Source organism: Zosterops lateralis (genome assembly GCF_965231275.1).
Source record: "Zosterops lateralis genome assembly, chromosome: 10".
In the NCBI taxonomy this organism is placed as follows: Eukaryota; Metazoa; Chordata; class Aves; order Passeriformes; family Zosteropidae; genus Zosterops; species Zosterops lateralis.
The window spans coordinates 4,649,578-4,668,308 of record NC_139770.1 but is presented as its reverse complement, the minus strand read 5'-3'; the positions used below and the strand labels follow the sequence as shown (position 1 = coordinate 4,668,308).

General features: G+C 44.7%; 1 protein-coding gene across 2 annotated transcripts in view; it reads left to right on the top strand.

The window, feature by feature from the left end:
• The window catches only part of PLD1 (phospholipase D1), a 61,194-nt gene that overhangs the window by 19,465 nt on the left and 22,998 nt on the right, over positions 1–18,731 (top strand). For both annotated transcript variants that reach the window (XM_083868728.1, XM_083868727.1), the window contains exons 6-15: positions 1,149–1,214; positions 6,730–6,788; positions 7,293–7,385; positions 9,813–9,965; positions 10,678–10,827; positions 11,613–11,696; positions 13,358–13,439; positions 15,578–15,688; positions 16,934–17,143; positions 18,250–18,466. In XM_083868728.1, the coding sequence (XP_083724854.1) occupies positions 1,149–1,214; positions 6,730–6,788; positions 7,293–7,385; positions 9,813–9,965; positions 10,678–10,827; positions 11,613–11,696; positions 13,358–13,439; positions 15,578–15,688; positions 16,934–17,143; positions 18,250–18,466 (1,225 nt within the window). The remainder of the gene's footprint in view (positions 1–1,148; positions 1,215–6,729; positions 6,789–7,292; positions 7,386–9,812; positions 9,966–10,677; positions 10,828–11,612; positions 11,697–13,357; positions 13,440–15,577; positions 15,689–16,933; positions 17,144–18,249; positions 18,467–18,731) is intronic.

Below are 18,731 nucleotides of genomic sequence, written 5' to 3'. Positions count from 1 at the left end.
ACAAGGCACTTCACAGAGTCAATTTGCGTGATGGAGGCAGGCCGTGGCCATCAAAATCTGAGAGATTTCAGTGCTGTCCCCCTCTGAAAGAGGAGATGACAGTCAGGCAATTGATGCTGAAGTGGGTAATTTTAGCCCAAGCACACGTGTTTTGTGTAACTTCATCAGATGTTAACAGATGGGCCCTTCCATGGAGAGGGTGGATGTCTTCCTACCTCTTCATTGCAGTTTTGCTGCTTGCAAGTTAAAAACCCCATGTTTGTTCAGGCTGTGCTTATCGTTCTCTTTCTGCTGCTCCCTCCCTCCTTCCCTGGGCTTTGTGCCACTGGAACTTCAAGACCCAGAGGATTAAAGGATTGTGTCTTGTGGCTGTGCCATGCAGAAACCCTGCTGTTCACAGCTTCTCTGATGTGTGGGAAGTTTGAGGAGAGAGATGTGGGTTTAAAAGAGGAAGAGAACTGTTTTATAGATGCTTTTTATTTTTTTTTAGCTTGTTTTTTTCTTTTCTTTTCAGTTTGCTTTGTGTCCTGTAGGACTCTGCCCAGTTTCCCATGCCCAGAAATGTTTAATATTTTCTTTTCCCTTTTACCATGAGGATGGTGAGAGATTACTTCTCCCTTAATGGTTTCTTCTCTTCTTCCCTCCTGGCTGGGTAGGACAGGCCCAGCCAGGCTGTCTCTGTGTCCTTGGGACAGGACAGCATGGTCCCTGTGTCCCTCCCCCCATGAACCTTTTGTTTTGGTTGAATAGGCTTTCTCAGTTGCCTCTGAGCCTGTTTTCTCACAAATCTGATTCCTGTGGGTCAGAAACAATGGGGACTGATTTGGTATTTAAAATTGTTCTGAAACTTTAGCTCAGTCACGAAAGTTGACCTTGAAAGCCACACTGTCACGGAACAGGGTCTGCTGGTGTAAGGTACAAAAGCAGAACAGTTGTAATCTACTGTTTACAACACTAAACAACCTGTGACCAAACTGTTTATGGTGCTGAGCTATGGTATCCTGTGAGGACATAATAATGGCTTTATTTATCCACACAAACTGAAAAGGGGGTCTGATTTCTTGATTGTTTCCTAATGCAGTTGGATTACAGGAATTTTCAAGAAAAACCTCCACATCCTATCTAAAGTTTCAACATTTTAATTGTAGAAACAGCTGGAGGACTACTTGACAAATATCCTGAAAATGCCAATGTACAGGAACTACCATGGAACAGTAAGTAGAAATTGGTTTGCTAATTGTCTAAAGAATATTCACTTTACAAATGCTGAATTCATTGGAAGAAGACATGCAGCTTCTGCAAGAAACATTTTACAGCTGTTCTGTGAGCATTTTGGCTTAGCTGATTTCTCCAACACAGATGTGATATGATTAAAACCAAAGGAATGACTCAGTGTTAGAGGTTGCTGGTATAACACAATGATAACCTCCTCAAGCTAGTTCAGTCCAGATAACTTGGTTGTACATGTATGATGTAGTGAGATTCTGTTTAATTCTGCAGACTGTTTAAAGATGAAATGTTAAGGTTTTAAATACTTAAAAAATTGGAATCCAAGCCATATTTGTAATTGCTCCTTCAGCCTGGGCTTTGTGTGTGGTTCTGGGTGCAGATTTGTCTCCGGTTTCTATTCTGTGCAGTTTCCCTGGACATCAGTGGTGTTGAGTTTGTGTGTGTGGGATACCCAGAGAGGTGAATGAGTATTTTATCAGTTCCAAAGAGAGATGGTAGTTGGCTTATTTCCCCAAGTCAATACTCTTTGAAATGAGGAGTGATGTCAAATCTAGTGTCAGGCCTATTTTAAGTAAAAATATTTCTTTTGAAATTTATCCTTGAATGTTTCTTCAGAAGTCCTCACCTGTCAGCTGCAGCTGTGACATCTCTTGGGGATGGTAATTTATTTCCCCTTTTTTTGGCTGCATAATAACTGTGTTACTTCATCTTTTGTATTACCAGCAAAATCTGATGCACGCACTGAGTAGCTGCCAAGTTTAGTGACATTTCTGAGCATAGAGTGATAGCTGGGAACACCTGGTTTTCAAACAAGCCAAAAATACAGACTGAACTTTGGGTTTCTGTAGCAGCCAGTTCGCTTCCACTTTAGCTGTTGCTAGATATTCTCCTATTTTGCAGGATTTCTGTTGTGTAGAGATGTTGGTCAGCTCATAGTTGGATGTTTTGTATAAAAACTTTAAAATTTTGCGTGCTCTATTGCAGAGCTCCGTGTTGAGTTCTGTTTATTCTGTGGTACACAGTGCCCATTGGGATTGGCCATTGTGCTCTGGATGGCAAAAAATCTTCAGGCTGAGGCTGAGGAAGCTGCATTCCTTAGAGTGCTTCTTTAAGGGGCAGGCTGTGGAGCTTAATTCCAATGCAGAGAAGAGCCGTGTTAGTCTGCACGTGGAAAAGAGTCATCTTTTGTTCTAGAAGCAAGACTGGGATAACTTGGCAATTTTGATCAGTAGCATATGCAGAGCGGAGGAGAGTTATTTTACAGTGTGGATCCATCTTGTCACTTCAGGCAGGCATTGCCTTTTTCAAATATTTTGGAACATTTCTGCTCCTATGAGAACGTGAGTGATGCTTTGGCCAGGCTGCGGTTTGAGACGGGCGGCCCTGCCTTCCTGGGCAGCTGTGGGGTGCTCCCTCCTGGGCTGAATCGCCCTTCTGTCCCCAAACCCCGGAGCCAGATGTCCCTTTTGCACATAAATTCTCAGTTTATTGTTGGCTTTCACTGGATTTGGCCACAGAGAAGTGTTCAGGGAGGACTTTGCTGCCTGCGGTGGTGGCACGGGTCCTGTAGGCGATGCTGGAAGAAAGCACAGGGAAGGAAGTGCTTCCTTTAAAACAACACCCAAACAACCCCCACCATTCTCACACAAGACTAAAGTGAAGATTTCTGGCACTTTCCCTGGAACTGTATTTGTCCTCCTGAGAATAAAATGAGGGCTTTGCTCTTCCTGTGGTTGAGAAGTCTTTTGCCTGGATGCTGACAAATGCTGTAACTGTCTTAGTCTTGGAGCACATTTGGGTTCTTTGTGTTCCTCTCATCAAATCCATGCACTGAGGACGTTTTTAAAATCAGGAACTCTTTTAAATCAGGCATGGAGTTTTAAAGGCAAGCTGAGACCTGCCTGGAGCATAACCCTTGGTCATTGTGAAGAGTCTGCTTGGGTCAATAGCATCTCTGAGGAGATGTTTTTTACATCTGAGCTGCACAATTTAATGAATTTGCTTTTTTACTTCTTTTGTTTTCCGTTTGTGGTCAATTCATTATTCGCTAGTGAGAGCAAACTGCTTTATACACTGTCTGGAGGATATGCCATGCACTGAGACTGTTGAGTCTGCAAGTCAACCTTGTGGTTTTGCAGACCTGAGGGCTCTGGTTGGGTTAAGGATCAGTGACTACATGGCATTGTAGAGGTTGAACATAGTCTAACTTTCTATGTTTAATATTTTTTTTAATTACTTGATTTATATGATTAAATCCCATGTCGTCTTCTTCTTTCCAAAGCCTTTTTATAGTACTTTTGGGCTGAAGTGTTTTAAGACAATTACCATTAGAATGAATGTTTTGGGAATCTCAGTGTGTTAACTGCTCACACTTTTTTTTTTCCTGAAAATTGGAAATTGGAGGAATATAGCCTCAAAATGTTGAGGCTTAATTGGATTCTCTACAAAAAAATTATTAATTGGACTTTTGCATTGTTTTTGTGCAAGCTCCCATACTTAAAAGATGCCCAAGCAAAATGAAAAGTAAGATTTGACTGGAGTGTGTGTATGTGTGTAATGTTTTGCATGAACTTTAGAGACAGAAAAAACCTCTTCTTAAGTGAAAGCAACACAATTAAGAACAGCTGTGAAGTGAGAGTGGCCACTGGTTTGCCTCTGATACAGCCCTTGGATCTGCAGACCTTAGTGGAGGTCCAAACCATCAGTATTTCTAGCTATTGCACTTGAAATGCAGCACATTCAGTTGTTTGTTTTTAAATTTGTATTTTGTATAAGCAATTTTTGTCTGTGTGTAAGAAATTGTGCTGAACAATATCATTCTGAAGAATGTGTGATTCCATGTTATTGCTATTGACCAGTGCTATTCAGCTTTTGATGCATTTCTGAACCCACCAAATAAAGAATAAGAGTCAAAATGAAAAAACAGCGTAGAGAAGCTGAACACTTTTTGAAATGTAGATGCTCTATGAAATTTTTACTTATATAAATCATGCAGGCTCTACATTGCTGACAGGACAGGATGGTTTGAACACCTTGCAGCTGGTTCTCCACCTTCCATACCCTGTCCTCCTGCAGCCCATCACTCCAGTCCACCTTTTTATTTATTTTTTTTTTTTCATTTCATTGCCACAGCAGTGTCATCGAAGCTGCATTCTCCAAGCCCATATCTCATACCAAAACCATCCTGCTGCAGGTCATTCTGAAACCAGAGCAGGATGCCAGATCCCAGGGAGGCAGCTGGGCAGCGCAGGAATTCCGATGTGTCGGAGATGAAAGCTCCTGCCTGCCTCTCCCAGCCTCTCTGTGAATGATGAGCACCTCAGATGAGGCACTGTGACAGTAAAAATAGCTAATTGTAACAATAAATCATTCCATCAGATGCTTTGCACTACACTGGGGAATTTTCCTTCTAACTGCAGGAATTTATTTAAGGGTTTTTTTTCTTACAAACCAATGCTTGATCAGTTTGTTGGATGGGCTCCTGTCATTGCTGTTCCAGAGACTGCTTGGCTGAAGAGGAGGTTGCTGTGCTGCCAGACAATCTTTCTCTTTTTTTGTAGTGGTAGCTCTGTTTCTGCAAGTAATTTTTCCTCTTGGTTTTGCTTTTTGCTTCTTTGAGGACAATTATTTCTCTGCATGCAGTGCTCCTCAAATTCCTGCCAGCTTTCTGGTTCCAGCCAGCATTTTCAAAGGGTTTTGACATTATATGCTTTTTGTGTGTGTGTGCCCACTGTGAGAGAGATGTCTGGATTTCTGATTTGTCTGATAAAAATGCCATGAAGAAGTTAAAATGGGTTCCAGACAAAGAACTGGCCTGAGAATTTGCTTGGGGCCTCTGATAAGGGCTTGTAGGGTACACTGGATTTTTGGTAAAATAGCATGGAATGACTTGTTCTAGCCACTTTCTGAAAACAGCCTGAAACCATCCTAAAATCAAAGCATCAACATTACCTCAGCTGAGTAGAGGTTACTTTATGTCCTTGAGATACTCAGAGGAAAGCAAAAGTGTCTTCTGTTCTTCTCCATGGCCTTGGCTGATATGAGAAGTTTGGGAAGGTCCCAGGAGCAGCTGAGCATGAGGAGATGGAAGGATCTTCTGTTCTACTGCTGTTTTCTGGGAAAAAAATTATGGTATTGGGAAGGGAGCTTGTGCTGACCTCATCTTAATGGCAAGATAGACTTTGACCCCAAATTTACTGATACTTTTTGGTGTCTGAAAATCTTTTTGAGACTTAGGGGTCCACCCATGTAATTCCTGTGCAAAATTGGATTTTGCTGATGAGGGCCCTGAAGCTGGTGTGCCAAAGAGAGATGACAGTGGCCCTTTCCTTGAGAAGAGAAAGCCTTTCCTTGGAGTTACTTTGGGTATGGATGGGCATATCCTGAAGCTGGTACTGAGGCTGCCTCCTGTCCCAAGTGCAATCAGGAGCATAGGCTGAGCCCTGGACTGAAGCCCCAGCAGGGTTCATTGCCAGAATGTGCTGTTAGAGATTCCCTCTGGCTTGCTTCCTGGCCAAAGGGACAGACACCTGCCCTCAGCCTGCCCTGACCACCTTTCTGCACTTGGACAACTTGCTGTGACAATAAATTAGAAGTGTCTGGGTGCAGACAAGGCTCTGCTGTGCAACTCCTTCACAGGGCTGTGCCTGCCCCAGCCCTGTCCTGCACAGGACACCCTGGGAGAATGTTTCTCCCTGCTGAAGGGGCCCAGGGCTAATATCCAGCAGACTGCCAGGAATGTCCTGCTGTGCCAAGAAAAGCCTGCTTGGTCGAAATTGCCCAGTGTCCTATTTTTAGAGGTAAATGTAATCGTGCTGAGCTTTCTCACCAGCTTTGCTCACTCTTATGTTCCCTGCAATCCCTGCTGAAGCAGGTGGAGCCATGAGGAGGCAGGGGATTGACTTTAATCCTTGACTTTGGGGTTTGAACTTGCTCTCCTCCTGCCCCACTGTGGTTTTCCTGTGGATTTTTGGTTCCTGGAACCAGATGGGCAGTGATGTGTGTCCAGCACTGACCTGCTGCAGTGGCCTTGGAGGATGCTCATGGGTTGTAGGGCTGAACCCTCGTGTGGTGTCTCTGTGAGGGTAGGGGGTGTAAAAGGGTGCTCCAAGCTCTGGGCATGTGTCCTCATTTCCTTTCCAGTCTTTCTGTGTGGGTCCCTGGAGGGAGGAGAGAATTCAGGCATCCAGCCACCCTAAATATTGTCAAACTTGAGTCCTTGTTTCACCCAAAGATCCAAGAGGGAGAATACCAGGGTGTCCATGTGGCACATTTGAGTTTAATTGTCCTGAAATGTGTTCTCCAAAGTACATCTAAAGTAAACCAACAGAAAACTCAGCCAAAATACTTTCCTTGGTCTTCTTGAAGATGCTTGAGTGATGGTGGGTAACATCTGCTCATGATGTTCTGTAGATCTTTATGGCAAGTCACTTTGATGAAGCAAAAAAATTTGTGGATTTCAGGGTTATAAAGATGAGGGAACCTCTTTTTCTTTCCCAGATGGAGTTTGTTGCAGTAAGCCAGCTGTCATTCATCCACGACCTGGGACCGAAGGGCATGTGAGTTGTGAGCTGTGTCTTTGTGAGTTATGATTCACTAAGAGCATGGCTTTATACATAAATACTATTAAAATGAATAGCTTTCCTTTCTCAGTACTAACTGACTGGGGAATATTTTGCCACCTAGATATGAAAAATTATTACTGTTCAGACAGAAATGCTGCAATTTGGAGAAGTGTTTTTGAGATTTGAGAGTGCGCTGCTTTGAGGGAAAGCTCTTACGGGTTTTCCACCCTTCCCTCCCTGCAGCCCTCCCTGTTGAGCCACTTAATTTTCTGCTTCCTGTGCTTCTTAAAACTCCATTCTTTTCTCCTGGGGGGGTTATTTTTGCCTTTTATCCAGCTTTCAGGGCACAGCACAGAGGCTGCTTGGGCACAGTTGTAGGTGACAAGAGCCAGCTGTGGGCACAAGGGCTGGGATTTCAGCAAGCACCCCTTCCAAAATCCCCCCTGCACCGCTAGGTGAGGCAGATCCCCAACCCTGACCCTGTTCCTGTCCTTGCAGAGAAGGGTTTATCATGAAGCGCTCCGGGGGCCACCGCATTCCTGGCCTGAACTGCTGCGGCCAAGGGAGGATGTGCTACCGCTGGTCCAAAAGGTACTGCTGGGTGGCAGAGGTGGGGATGCCACCTGCTCCCTGGGCACACAAAAATCCCCATTTGTCTTTTTCTCCCTCCAAAAAAATCTGTGAGAGAGAATCTTGTTTGTTTGGGTTTTTTTTGGTTTTGTTTTTTTTTTCCAAAAGCCACAGATTTTCAGGTTGGAAGGGCCCATGGGCTATTCCCTGCCTCACCCTTCTGTGTGGTGGGTTTTGGTGGTTTTTTTCCTCCTTTGGAGTTCACAGAAGGGACATGTTACTCCAGAGAAAATCTGGGATTTCCTAGAGCTGACAAAACTGGCAGCGACCTCCCAGACTGTGCCCAGCTTTCCCTGTTGTGGGAGCACAGATGGCTCTGTGCCTTTGGGAGAGAATGGGCTGGTGACCTGCTCCAGGCAGATTTCAGCCTGGCTTTCTGAGCTTCCTTTCCTCAATTTACAAAATGAAAATCGATTAATTGAAACACTCTTTGGACTGCTTCAGGGCAGGGGGAAATCAGACGTGACCTGCAGTGCTAAGGAGCTATTTGGTGCAATTAACCTTGGCATTAAATACATTGCCTCTTGCTTATTGCTGTAGGTATTGAATCCCAATGTTTTCTTGTGTTCCCATGCACCTTCCTGCTGCAGACAGACATAATTTGCTGCTCCCATCCCTTTCCTCCTCTGTGTTAGGTCTTGGCGTTGCCTGGGACTGCAGCACAGGAAGGTGTGTGCTGTGGGGAAGTACCTGTGTTACCAGCCAGCCTCCAAAAAAATCAGAATGTTTGTCCTGGAGCATGCTCCTCCCAGGCAAATCTTTCCATTTGAAAATCCAAACAGTACATATCTGCCTTACAGCAACAATTTCTTAGTTGATGGAGCTTCCCCAGGCATTTTGCACTTTTGGGTTTTAGCATTACCCATGGGCTGCCATTAGTTTTATTTTTAATAGTTTTGTTTTCCAACAAAACCTTTCTGCATTCTTAAAAGGTTCTATTTCTGCACAGTCTTGCCAACATTTCTTAATTAAGGTTTACAGAAGATCTCTCTAATGAGGGCACAAGGAGATAAAGATGTGACCTTCCTTCAGGTCAGATCATTAAATTGTCACCAATTCTTTTTCTTTTTTATGGAAAAAATGCCTTTTTGTCTTGATACTCCTCAGGTAACCCTTTCTTGTATTGTCCAGAGCTCAAGCTGTAGTGGGGACAGTAGCACATCCAGCTCTGATTGATCTCCATTTTTCTTTGGAGCCTAGAAAGAGGGTAGAAGAAGTGTTTGAGTGAGATTGTGTACAGAATATCACAAGTGAGACACTAAATTCCCATCTTGGCCCACTGGGACTGATAGTTTATACATCAACAAACAAGCAAATAATGGTAATATTTCCCAGAGGGTTATTTAAAGGAAGATTTTAGGACACGGGGGAGGATAGTGGGGTGAAGCTGTGAAATGGGCACAGGCAGGACTCCTCAGGCGTGTAGAGCTGCCTGGGAAAAACAGAAGGGAGAATACTTGGAAATATACCCTGTGGGATGTTTAAGAATGAAATTATGGGCCAAACAGAGAGGGGAGGTATTTTGGCACCAAATGAGGGGTGATGCCAAGTAACCCTTTCAGGACTGTGAAAGCAAGAAAAAAAAATTACGGGGAGTAGATGAGGAGCTGAGGCTGTTACTAAAGATACAAGAATGAACAGATTTTTGCAGTGTTTTGTACTTGCAGTGTGTTTCTGAGTGTACAGAAGAATGAAGTGAAGGTCTGGTGATGGAGACCTGTGTGGGACAGAGGGGGCTGGTTACCCCAGCTACGCTGCAGGGGGAGAAAAAATTAGAAATGCCATTCACAGTAAAAAATGTGTTTTTTCCTTGAGTTGCCTTCAGGCTACAGTATTTATGTAAAACCTGCTGGTCATCCCTCCTCATGTGTTTCTAACAGGGTGCCTGTTGCTTGGCAATAAAAGCTTTCCAAAATGCCTTGTTCATATATTTTGATAGGAGTGAAAGTGATCCTAGCATCAGAATCAGTGTTAGAAATGTCAAATAACTCCCATATAGCACACAAGCTGAATAAAAATCAGGGATGTAGGAACCCTCGTGCCCCTTGCCTCATGCTTGGAGGTTTATGACCAAGGAGGTTCTCATGGGTTTTGTTAAACAAGGGAAGCTGTAATTTTAAAGACTTCTGTAAAAAGGAGTTATAAGTCCTTTATTGAATTAAAACTCATTATCCAAGTCCATAAAACAGACACTTTTTTGCTCAAGAAAACCACCCCCTGGTCTAGCTCCTGAGAATAATTTTTACCATTTAGTAGGTTTCCTTGATAAATGATTTGCACATGTTTGGAAGAAGCACTTTTCCATTTTATTAGCTCTTTTCATGGCTCATGTTTTGAGGCCTGGCATGGGTATGAAATCCAGGTGATGTGGTTGCTGTGTCTTTGCAGGTGGCTGGTGGTGAAAGACTCATTCCTGATGTACATGAAGCCTGATTCAGGGGCCATTTCCTTTGTCCTGCTGGTCGATAAGGAATTCAACATCAAGATAGGCCGGAAAGAAACAGAAACTAAGTACGGGTTACAGATCGACAATCTCTGTAGGTGAGAAAACAACTTTGTTTATCCCCTTTTAGTTTGCTTTTGCTTTCTTAAGGAAGAATCAATGGTGCTCTGCAGGAGGGATTAACAAGCCTGGGTGGCTGCTGCTGGTGTGCTCAGACCTGCTGGGGATTTGGCCCTAATGATTATTAGACTGATTATTTCCCATGTCTTAATGAAGCATTTGGAGCCTCTGTTTGTCCATCCCTGTGGTTATTGCTGGGGCCTGGGGGCACAGTGCATGCTGAGTTACACAGTCTGTTTTGGCAGCAATTGCTTAGGCAACGTTTTAGGCACTCTTTTCTCTTTATGCTGCAAGTAGGGATGTTTTCTTCTCCATCCCAATGGAGTACTACTCAAAAGACACACTAGTGGGAATAAAGAGATACTTAATGTTTTTATGTTAGCGCACAGTATAAATTCATCTCTTAAAAATTACAACATTAGCTGGCTCCAACTCCAAGTTAAGCTGGTGCTAATAATTTAAACATGGGTGGGTTTTTTTATGCTTGGCAGTGCAATACTGTTAGTCACTCAGAGCAGCTCTCAGTGCTGTGCATTCTTTTGCAAACAAAACAGCGAACTCCCTACTTTTTGTGTAAATAAAATATGACTGGTACCGATACATTTACCAACATGGACAGGCAGCGAGGAGCAGCCCAATTAAATGGAAATGGCTTCAGCCTCCTGCTCTGTGCATCGTGTATTCTTACAGGTCGCTGATTCTGAAGTGTAACAGCTACAGACATGCCCAGTGGTGGAGGCAGGGCATAGACGAGTTCATCCGGAAACACGGCAAGGACTTTCTGACGGAGCATCGCTTCGGCTCCTACGCCCCTGTGCAGGAGAACACCCTGACCAAGTGGTGAGCACCTGTTACTGCCTTCCCTCAGCACCCCAGCCCTGATGGACAGAGCTGGTAGCCTTTGGTAGCTGTGGGGACTGGTGATAATTAAAGAAGTTGCAAAAAGAATGAGGTTTTCTTCACCAGGGACAGAGTAGTGTTGCTGGTGGCAGGAGCTCTGCGTCACAGCTCATTGCGTTTTGTGGTGTCAGGTTCTGTTTACATTCAAATGTGTTGGGTATTTGTCATTGTAAGGATAAAGAGAAGAAAAGGGAATCAGTAAATGCAGATCTGGGTATAGCTGGAGGGTGGCTGGGCTTTATGCACACAGCAGCCCCTGAGAAATCCTTCTGTCCCCAGTGTAACCTGACTGCACTAATGCATTCCCACAAGTGCCTCAAAAACTGGATTCTATCTGGAAGCAGACCAGTGCTTTCCCTGCAGTGTCTGCCTTGCAACAACCTCTGCCTGAGTACTTTCTGTAAATCAAAGGAAACACCATTCCATCACCCTTTCCTGAGAGGCAAACCTGGCTTGCATATCAAGCAGAACCCAGGAATACAGTGTGAAGTTGGCAGAAGTGCCAAGAGGCACTTAATATTCCCTTATTGTGCCGTTTCATCAAGCTACTGATAGCAGCATTAAATTCTTCCTGTGTGTCGTCCTCATTCTGGAAGTTAGGATTTTGTTTGCTTTCAAGAAGAGAACATAAATGTCATTAGCACAGAACCCCATCGCTCTTCAGCTGTGTACTTTGCTTAATGAAGGGGAGGAGGCATAACTCTGCACTCTGTTTGCTTTTGCAGGTATGTCAATGCCAAGTGGTACTTTGAGGACGTTGCAAATGCCATGGAAGCTGCTAAGGAAGAAATTTTCATCACAGATTGGTGGTTCGTACTGACATGTTTGGGTGTTGCCCAGCTGTCTCTCGGGGGACGCTCCTGACAATGCAGCACTGTTTGGGGCCCTACAGTATGGCAGCTAGCCCTGCAGCCAGATGGTTTGGCAGCACACCCAAACCTCTCCTTGTGTTGTATTCAAAGGCCTTTTCAGGAGGGCTGGCAGCAAAAGCACACGCTTCACATCAACAGCTTGGTTGTCTCCCTCCACGGAAATGCCTGAAACTGCACGGAGGCACCACCTGAGCTGCAAATGCGGTGGCTCGAGGGGCTTCTCAGGAGTGTAAATAGCTGCAGATCTGAGGGGCATGGGTGTCTTTGGGTGTATCAAGGAACAGGGATGCTCAGCAGTGCTCTTGCCATGGGATCCTGCATGGGATCCCCCTTTCAGCTCCTCCTCACAGCCTTGGGAAGCCTCATGCCAGCAGTGAGAGCATCTTGTGTGTCATTTGGTCTGCTCTTAAATGGGCCAGATAAGGGAGGAGGGAGGTTTTGTCACCCTTTCTGGGCTCTGTGTCTGCCAAAGGGCCTGGCTCTGCCCACTTGTTACCTAGTTTAGGTGTTTATGCAGTGCTCTGGTTCCTGTTTGTGGCAGGAAAAGGGTGCTCTCACAGACTGGGCAGAGTCTCTTGGCTGGGTGCTGGTTGTGGCCGCCCATGTCTTGCCTTTCTGGAGGTTCATCTGCTTGGGCCAGCCTGGACCATGGGCATGGGAGGCTTCCAAGACATGACTCAGATTTCCTGTTCACCTTAGGCATGTCTCTGGGCTCCTCTTTCTCTGTCTGTGAAATGAACCTCTGGCTGTTTCTCTGCTGCCTCTGGGAACTGGGAGAATTAGTTTCTAGGAGGAAATTAGGAGAAAACTACAAAACATGTTAGCATTTTATGGGGTAAATATGTTTCCTGCCATGACCACAGTTAAGCCTAATGCTCATAGATTCCCCTTATGCAACATCAAGTGGCAGTTCAAGAGCATCCCATTTCAGACAATTGTTAAAGTATCATGGAATTCCAAAACTTACCTAAAACTTGATGTATAAGATAAAAATAGGATGTAGCAATATGCTTTATCCAAGCCCAAGTTGCCATGCTTGGTACAAAAGTAAAGGAATGAAATTCTGTCACCTTGCTGTGCAGGAGTTAGATGAGATTGTTTAACTATTTCTTGTAATCCTTAGAGTGATAAAATGTCCTGTTGAGAGATCCTATTGCTTAGTCTTTAGGCAGTAAGGAAAATTCAGCACAAATCTGTTCTCTTCAGATAGCTCAGGTGCCAAAGAGAACTGAAATCCTGCTCTTAATTATTTTTATATCTGCATATTTCTTTCTGATCTACCTCGTGGTTTTCTTTTGTTGCATCTTTCTTTCACAGATAGAATCCAAATTTCCCTATTGATACATCACTGTTCAACCTGGTCTCGTGGGTTGTTGAATATGAAGATGAATGTGCTGGACATGTCCCCTGCCCTCTGTAATGTTTAGTTATTAAAGAACAAAGAGCAGGATATTGGAGAATGCATCACTCTGGGACATGAGCTTTCACATCCACTTTATTTAAACCTAATTCCTTTGCTTCCCAAGTTGGTTATTTAGGCCAGTGCTTTATTTGCAGGCTGCATCTGCTGTGTGTTTTATATACCTTTATTTTCTTAGGCTGAGCCCGGAAATCTTCATGAAGCGGCCGGTGGTGGAAGGGAATCGCTGGCGGCTGGACTGCATCCTCAAGAGGAAAGCAGTAAGTGAGCTCCAGCTGCACCCTTCACCCTGCACCCACGCAGCCAGGGGGTCATACTGGGGCTGGAGCCCTTCCACCATTCATTTTGAGTGACCACATGACCACTGAGGTCACACAGACATCCCCCTCTTGAAGGGGATGCCACCAACTCAACACCAGCAAAGACGTTCTTTCTGCTGGTAGAGCTAAACAAGCTACTGGAACACACTGAGCAGTGCTAAAAACATAGAGCTGAGAGTTAAAGCCTCACATCAGATGTGGCCTTTGAACACCACATGTTTTGATTTGTTACCCTCGTTTGGGTTTGGAAGAGCTCAGAGGCAGAGGGGTAGATCTGATTGTCTCAGGTTTGGGTCACTTCAGCCAGCCTTGCTTTACAGCTGCCCCAGTTCTTGGTAGAGTCAATGACCTGCTGCTGTCCATGATCTCCATGTGATTTATGTAATTTAGTGATACAAGGAAGGCTGAGCACTTTGTGGTGTGTTTGTGAGTGTGGGCTGTGCCCCAGCTGTTCACACACCCTGTGATAACAGCGGTGCTAAAAAGAGCTTGCCCATATCAGCAGTGGGTCACAAGGCTCATTATTGCTGTGGCTCAGAAACTTCGTGGACTCTTGCTGTGGTAGAAGGGCAGAAGTTCACCTAGAAACAGACTTTAAACTAAAGGAGGGCAGCTTTAGATTAGATATTAGGAAGAAATTCTTTCCTGTGAAGAGTGGTGAGGTCCTGGCACAGGTTGCCTGAGATACTGTGGCTGCCCATCCCAGGAATTGTTCAAGGCCAGGTTGGATGGTACTTTGAGCAAACTGGGATAGTGGAAAGTGTCCCTGCTCATGGCTGGGGGTGGAACAAGATGGTCTTGAAGTTCCCTTCCAACCCAAGCCATTCTGTGATTCTGTGACATGCTGAAATAGTCTTTGACTCTTTCCCCTTTCAAGTCAGTTGTCATCACAGTCCTCACCCCTCCACATACCTAGATAAAAAATGAGAGCTTTGTGTCTGACTGTTGTTGATTTGGAATTACTCTTATTTTCTGGCAAAAATAAACTGGCCACAAGGCATCACTCACTCAAAGGAGGAATTTGGCTTCTTTTTGTCGCATTAACATGGATTTTCTTATGGCCATAAAAACTGTGATAAGGTGAGTGAGGTCATTCCCTGGAAATGCTTGCTCTGTCACTTTTAGTATTTCTTTGACTCAACAGGCCAGTCAGCAAGTTGATGTCCTGATGTAGAGCTGATGCTGTCCTTGCTGTGTGTGCAGTGTTGCCTTGGACTCCCCTGGGTGCAGTGGAGAGCAGAATATCATCCACAGTTTGGAGATTGCTTTAGCTCTTGGTAGCTTTATGGGAACAGGAATTCAAAAGGCTGTGTGAAGTTTAGGTTCCAAGTTTAAGCTGGCAAATTCCAGTGCAAGCTTTTAATCCATGCTGATTTATGGGAAGTGGAGGTGTCCCAGCGTGTGACCAGTATTTGCCAAGGTTTGGGAGGCACTTGGCACATTTGAAAGTGCTTTAACTAGAGTTCTTGGAAACCCTGCCATAGATACAATGCTGATCACAAAAAGCTCCATGTTTTTAGCACTGCTCAGTGTGTTCCAGTAGCTTGTTTAGCTCTACCAGCAGAAAAGAACGTCTTTGCTGGTGTTGAGTTGGTGGCATCCCCTTCAAGAGGGGGATGTCTGTGTGACCTCAGTGGTCATGTCATCCTGCAGGGGCATTTAACTGTGGGCAACCCTCAGGGCAACACAAAGCAGCAGAGCACTGAACTGCAGTGGATGAACATGATTGGAGTGAATCATGCTTGCAAAATCTACCTCAAAGGGTGTGTAAAAGGAGCTGCTGTAGGAATGACCTCTGGATGGGCCTTGGCATAGCTCAGACAAAAACAGAACACACAAAACCAGGTACTGAGCCCTTCCCAGAAAGCTGGAGAGCTTTCCCCAGCAGGCAGGTCCTACTAGTCTGTGGGGTCCCCATGGAGGATCTGGAAGAGCATAATCAAGAACAAGTAACTTCAGTCAGCATTTCCATCAGCAGACAGGACACATTTACTGCCTCTTAGCTTTTCCTCCCTTCAGAAGCAGACTATATCCGTTGATGTGCCTGCATCCCATGTGTTCTTTTTTATTTCTGACAGCAACAAGGAGTGAGAATTTTTGTTATGCTGTACAAAGAGGTGGAGCTTGCCCTCGGGATCAACAGTGAATACAGCAAGCGGACGCTCATGCACCTCCATCCAAACATCAAGGTAATGCACAGGGCTGTGTGGAGGGTGTTTGCATTCAGTTGTTCTTGATGGCTCATACTGACCCCGGTGTGTTTAGGTGGGAACTGCAAGTTCAGGAGTGTTTCCCACCACTTCAGTGAGAACAGTCTGACAAAACACACTCATATACTGCCTGCCACATAATTTCTTTAGGTTCTAATGGAACATAAAATTGCTTGGTTTAGATTTGCCAAAGCAACTATTCACCTTAATTCACAGGAAATGCATTTCATGTGACAAGTTAATGGGGTTACAGCCAATGGAAAATTACAGTTTGAGAGTGTTGTCTCATTTCAGCATTTCTGTTCCAATGTGAATGATGAGAGTCAACACTGGGTGTTAATGTTCCCACCACAGAGGAACAGCATTGCACTGTCCTGTGCTGTTACACTGCTGTTTGGGCGCTGAGCAGAAAATCAGTTGTGGCAGACAAACCAGTAGATAAGGCTAGATCCAGTCTCTTAGAGACACATACACCTTAATGAGCAGTAAGAAACTTGTTACACTAGAATAATTGATTTATTTTCACTTGATCAGTTATCACAGCAAAGGGAAGCACCTGTTCATGTTCATCTTTGCAGCAAAACTGGACTATACACACAAGCTGTGTCACAGGTTTTGGGAGCAGCCAGGTGAAACTCAGTAGCTTTTTCTCCAGGAAGCTGGCCTAGTGGCTCTAACATCAAAAATAAAACTCTGAGCTTAGATAGAGAAATTAGGGTTCCATAGACACTTGTCAAAAATAAATTCCTAAACAAATGCCATACAACTTGATTTTAAGTAGGGGGGAAAAAACCACCCAACTTCTCATTTCACTTGTGTGATGGCAACAACCAAAGAAGTGACTCAGATTGCCAATATGTTGTTTTCTTTCAGAGCAGGCTCTGTGTTTGAAAGCTCAGCTATTACAGCTCAACTGAAGCAGTTTCTTTAACTGTGGTCCTCTTATGAAGCTGTTGTAAGGGTGACCTATCCCAACACCAGTAATGATTGCTGCTTGGGATTCCTGCATCCTGGGGAAACACCTGCCTGCTGACACATGCTATGGGGAACACATGGCTGGCACTAGCTATGGGGAAATTGAGTAGCTTCAGTAATTAAGCTGTGGATGCATCCAATAACAACTCCAGCATTTCCCCAAACATCCCAACAAGGCAGAACAGCTCTCTACCTGGGTGGATTTAAATCTGACAATGATGCTGAACTTGAGTGCTGGTTTCCTCACAGGTGATGAGGCACCCAGACCACGTGTCCTCCTCAGTGTACCTGTGGGCCCACCACGAGAAGCTGGTGATTGTGGACCAGTCTGTGGCGTTTGTGGGCGGCATCGACCTGGCCTATGGGCGCTGGGACGACGATGAGCACCGCCTGACCGACGTGGGCAGCGTCAAGCGCGCCTCCGCCGCCACCAAGTCCGTGTCCACAGCCAACCTGGCAGTAAGTGGGCTGGGGCCAGCTGGTGGCCACCATCAGCCACAGCAGGTCTGGGGCAGGTGGTGAATGGACTGTGTCCTCTTCTGAGCATAGGGTTGGGTTTTGGAGGTTTAATGGCAAATAAGTGATGAGAGGTAGGATCCAAGCATCAAATGGCTCTTTAGGGCTAGGTGCTGACTGGTCCTTGCTAGGACACAAATCTAGGGCACAAATCTAGAGAATAAATCTGTTCTCTTCAGATAGCTCAGGTGCCAGGAGAACTGAAATCCTGCTCTTATTTTTCTTTTTATATCTGCCTAGGGCACAGAGATAAGAGGTTTGGGTTTCCCCTTGGGGAGCTTGGAACAGCAGCCACAATTTGAAGTCTGTGTTCTTAAAATCGAAGAATCTTAGAATGGTTTGGGTTGGAAGGGACCTTAAAGATCATGTGATTCCTACCTCCATCATGAGCAGGGTCACCTTCCACTAGACCATTGCTCCATGCCCATGTCCAATCTGGCCTTGAACACTTCCAGGGAAATAATTTGGCTTCTGATTGTGATGGTGTGAATTGTAACATCTGTATTGTCTCACCCTTCACATGAGACTGAAACTGGAATAAAAGTTTTTAAAATGCCTCTCAGTTGCCCCATCTCTGAGTCAGAAAAGGGTATAATCTGACAGTGGGGCATCCACAACTTCTCTGGGCAGCCTCTCTTTCCTTAACAAAACTTAGAAAAGGAGAGTAAGCACTTGCAGAGTGCTCTGAAAAGTTTGTTGTTTGTGCCCTCAGCAGTTGCCTTGTTTGCTGAGCTTTCTGCTAGCCTAGTCTGTATGCAACCACATGTCTCTAAAAATTTGAGAGGTCTAGACTGATGGGAATTTCAAGGGGAGTAATAATACAGAGTAAATTTATGGATCCAAATGCTGGTAATATTACTAGGCTTTCCTGGTGAGTGCTTCCTCAGTACAGTCTCTCCCCAGAATGCATGCCTAGTTCCCACCAAAGTGTCTGTCACAGAGCAAAATTTGGCTCATGGTTGTTTCTGAGCACTGATCTGCATGAGAATCTGTAGTTAAAGGGGAACCTCTTCATACCTGACCTGCAGCCATGTCTTGTGTCTTTGAAGGCTGTAGCAGAGTCGGCTGAACGTCTCTCACTGCAGCCTCAAGCTCTGGCCCCAGAGAGCCACTTGTTCGAGAGAAATGCTGATGATGCCCCAGACACATCAAAAATGAAAGGAGTAGGAAAACCCAAGAAGTTTTCAAGGTTCAGCATTTACAAGCACCTGCACAAGCACGGCATGCACCATGCTGACAGCGTCAGCAGCATCGACAGTGAGTCAAGTAAGTGATGTTCAGCTAAATAATGTATATAAAGGATGTGTGAAGGTGGGTGGGTGGGTGTATGTGCACGTTCACATGATTTCTAGAGCAATGTGTTCTTTGTATGGAAGAAAAGTTGACAAGTTACCTAACTATCAGAATAATAGCTGTGTTTAGTCAACATGTAAATTTGTGTCACTGCAAAATAGAGAAGAAAGGTTTTGTGTGGACTTTTTTTTATTTAGCTCATTAGCAATTTTCATGAGCTGTAAGATGATGTGATACA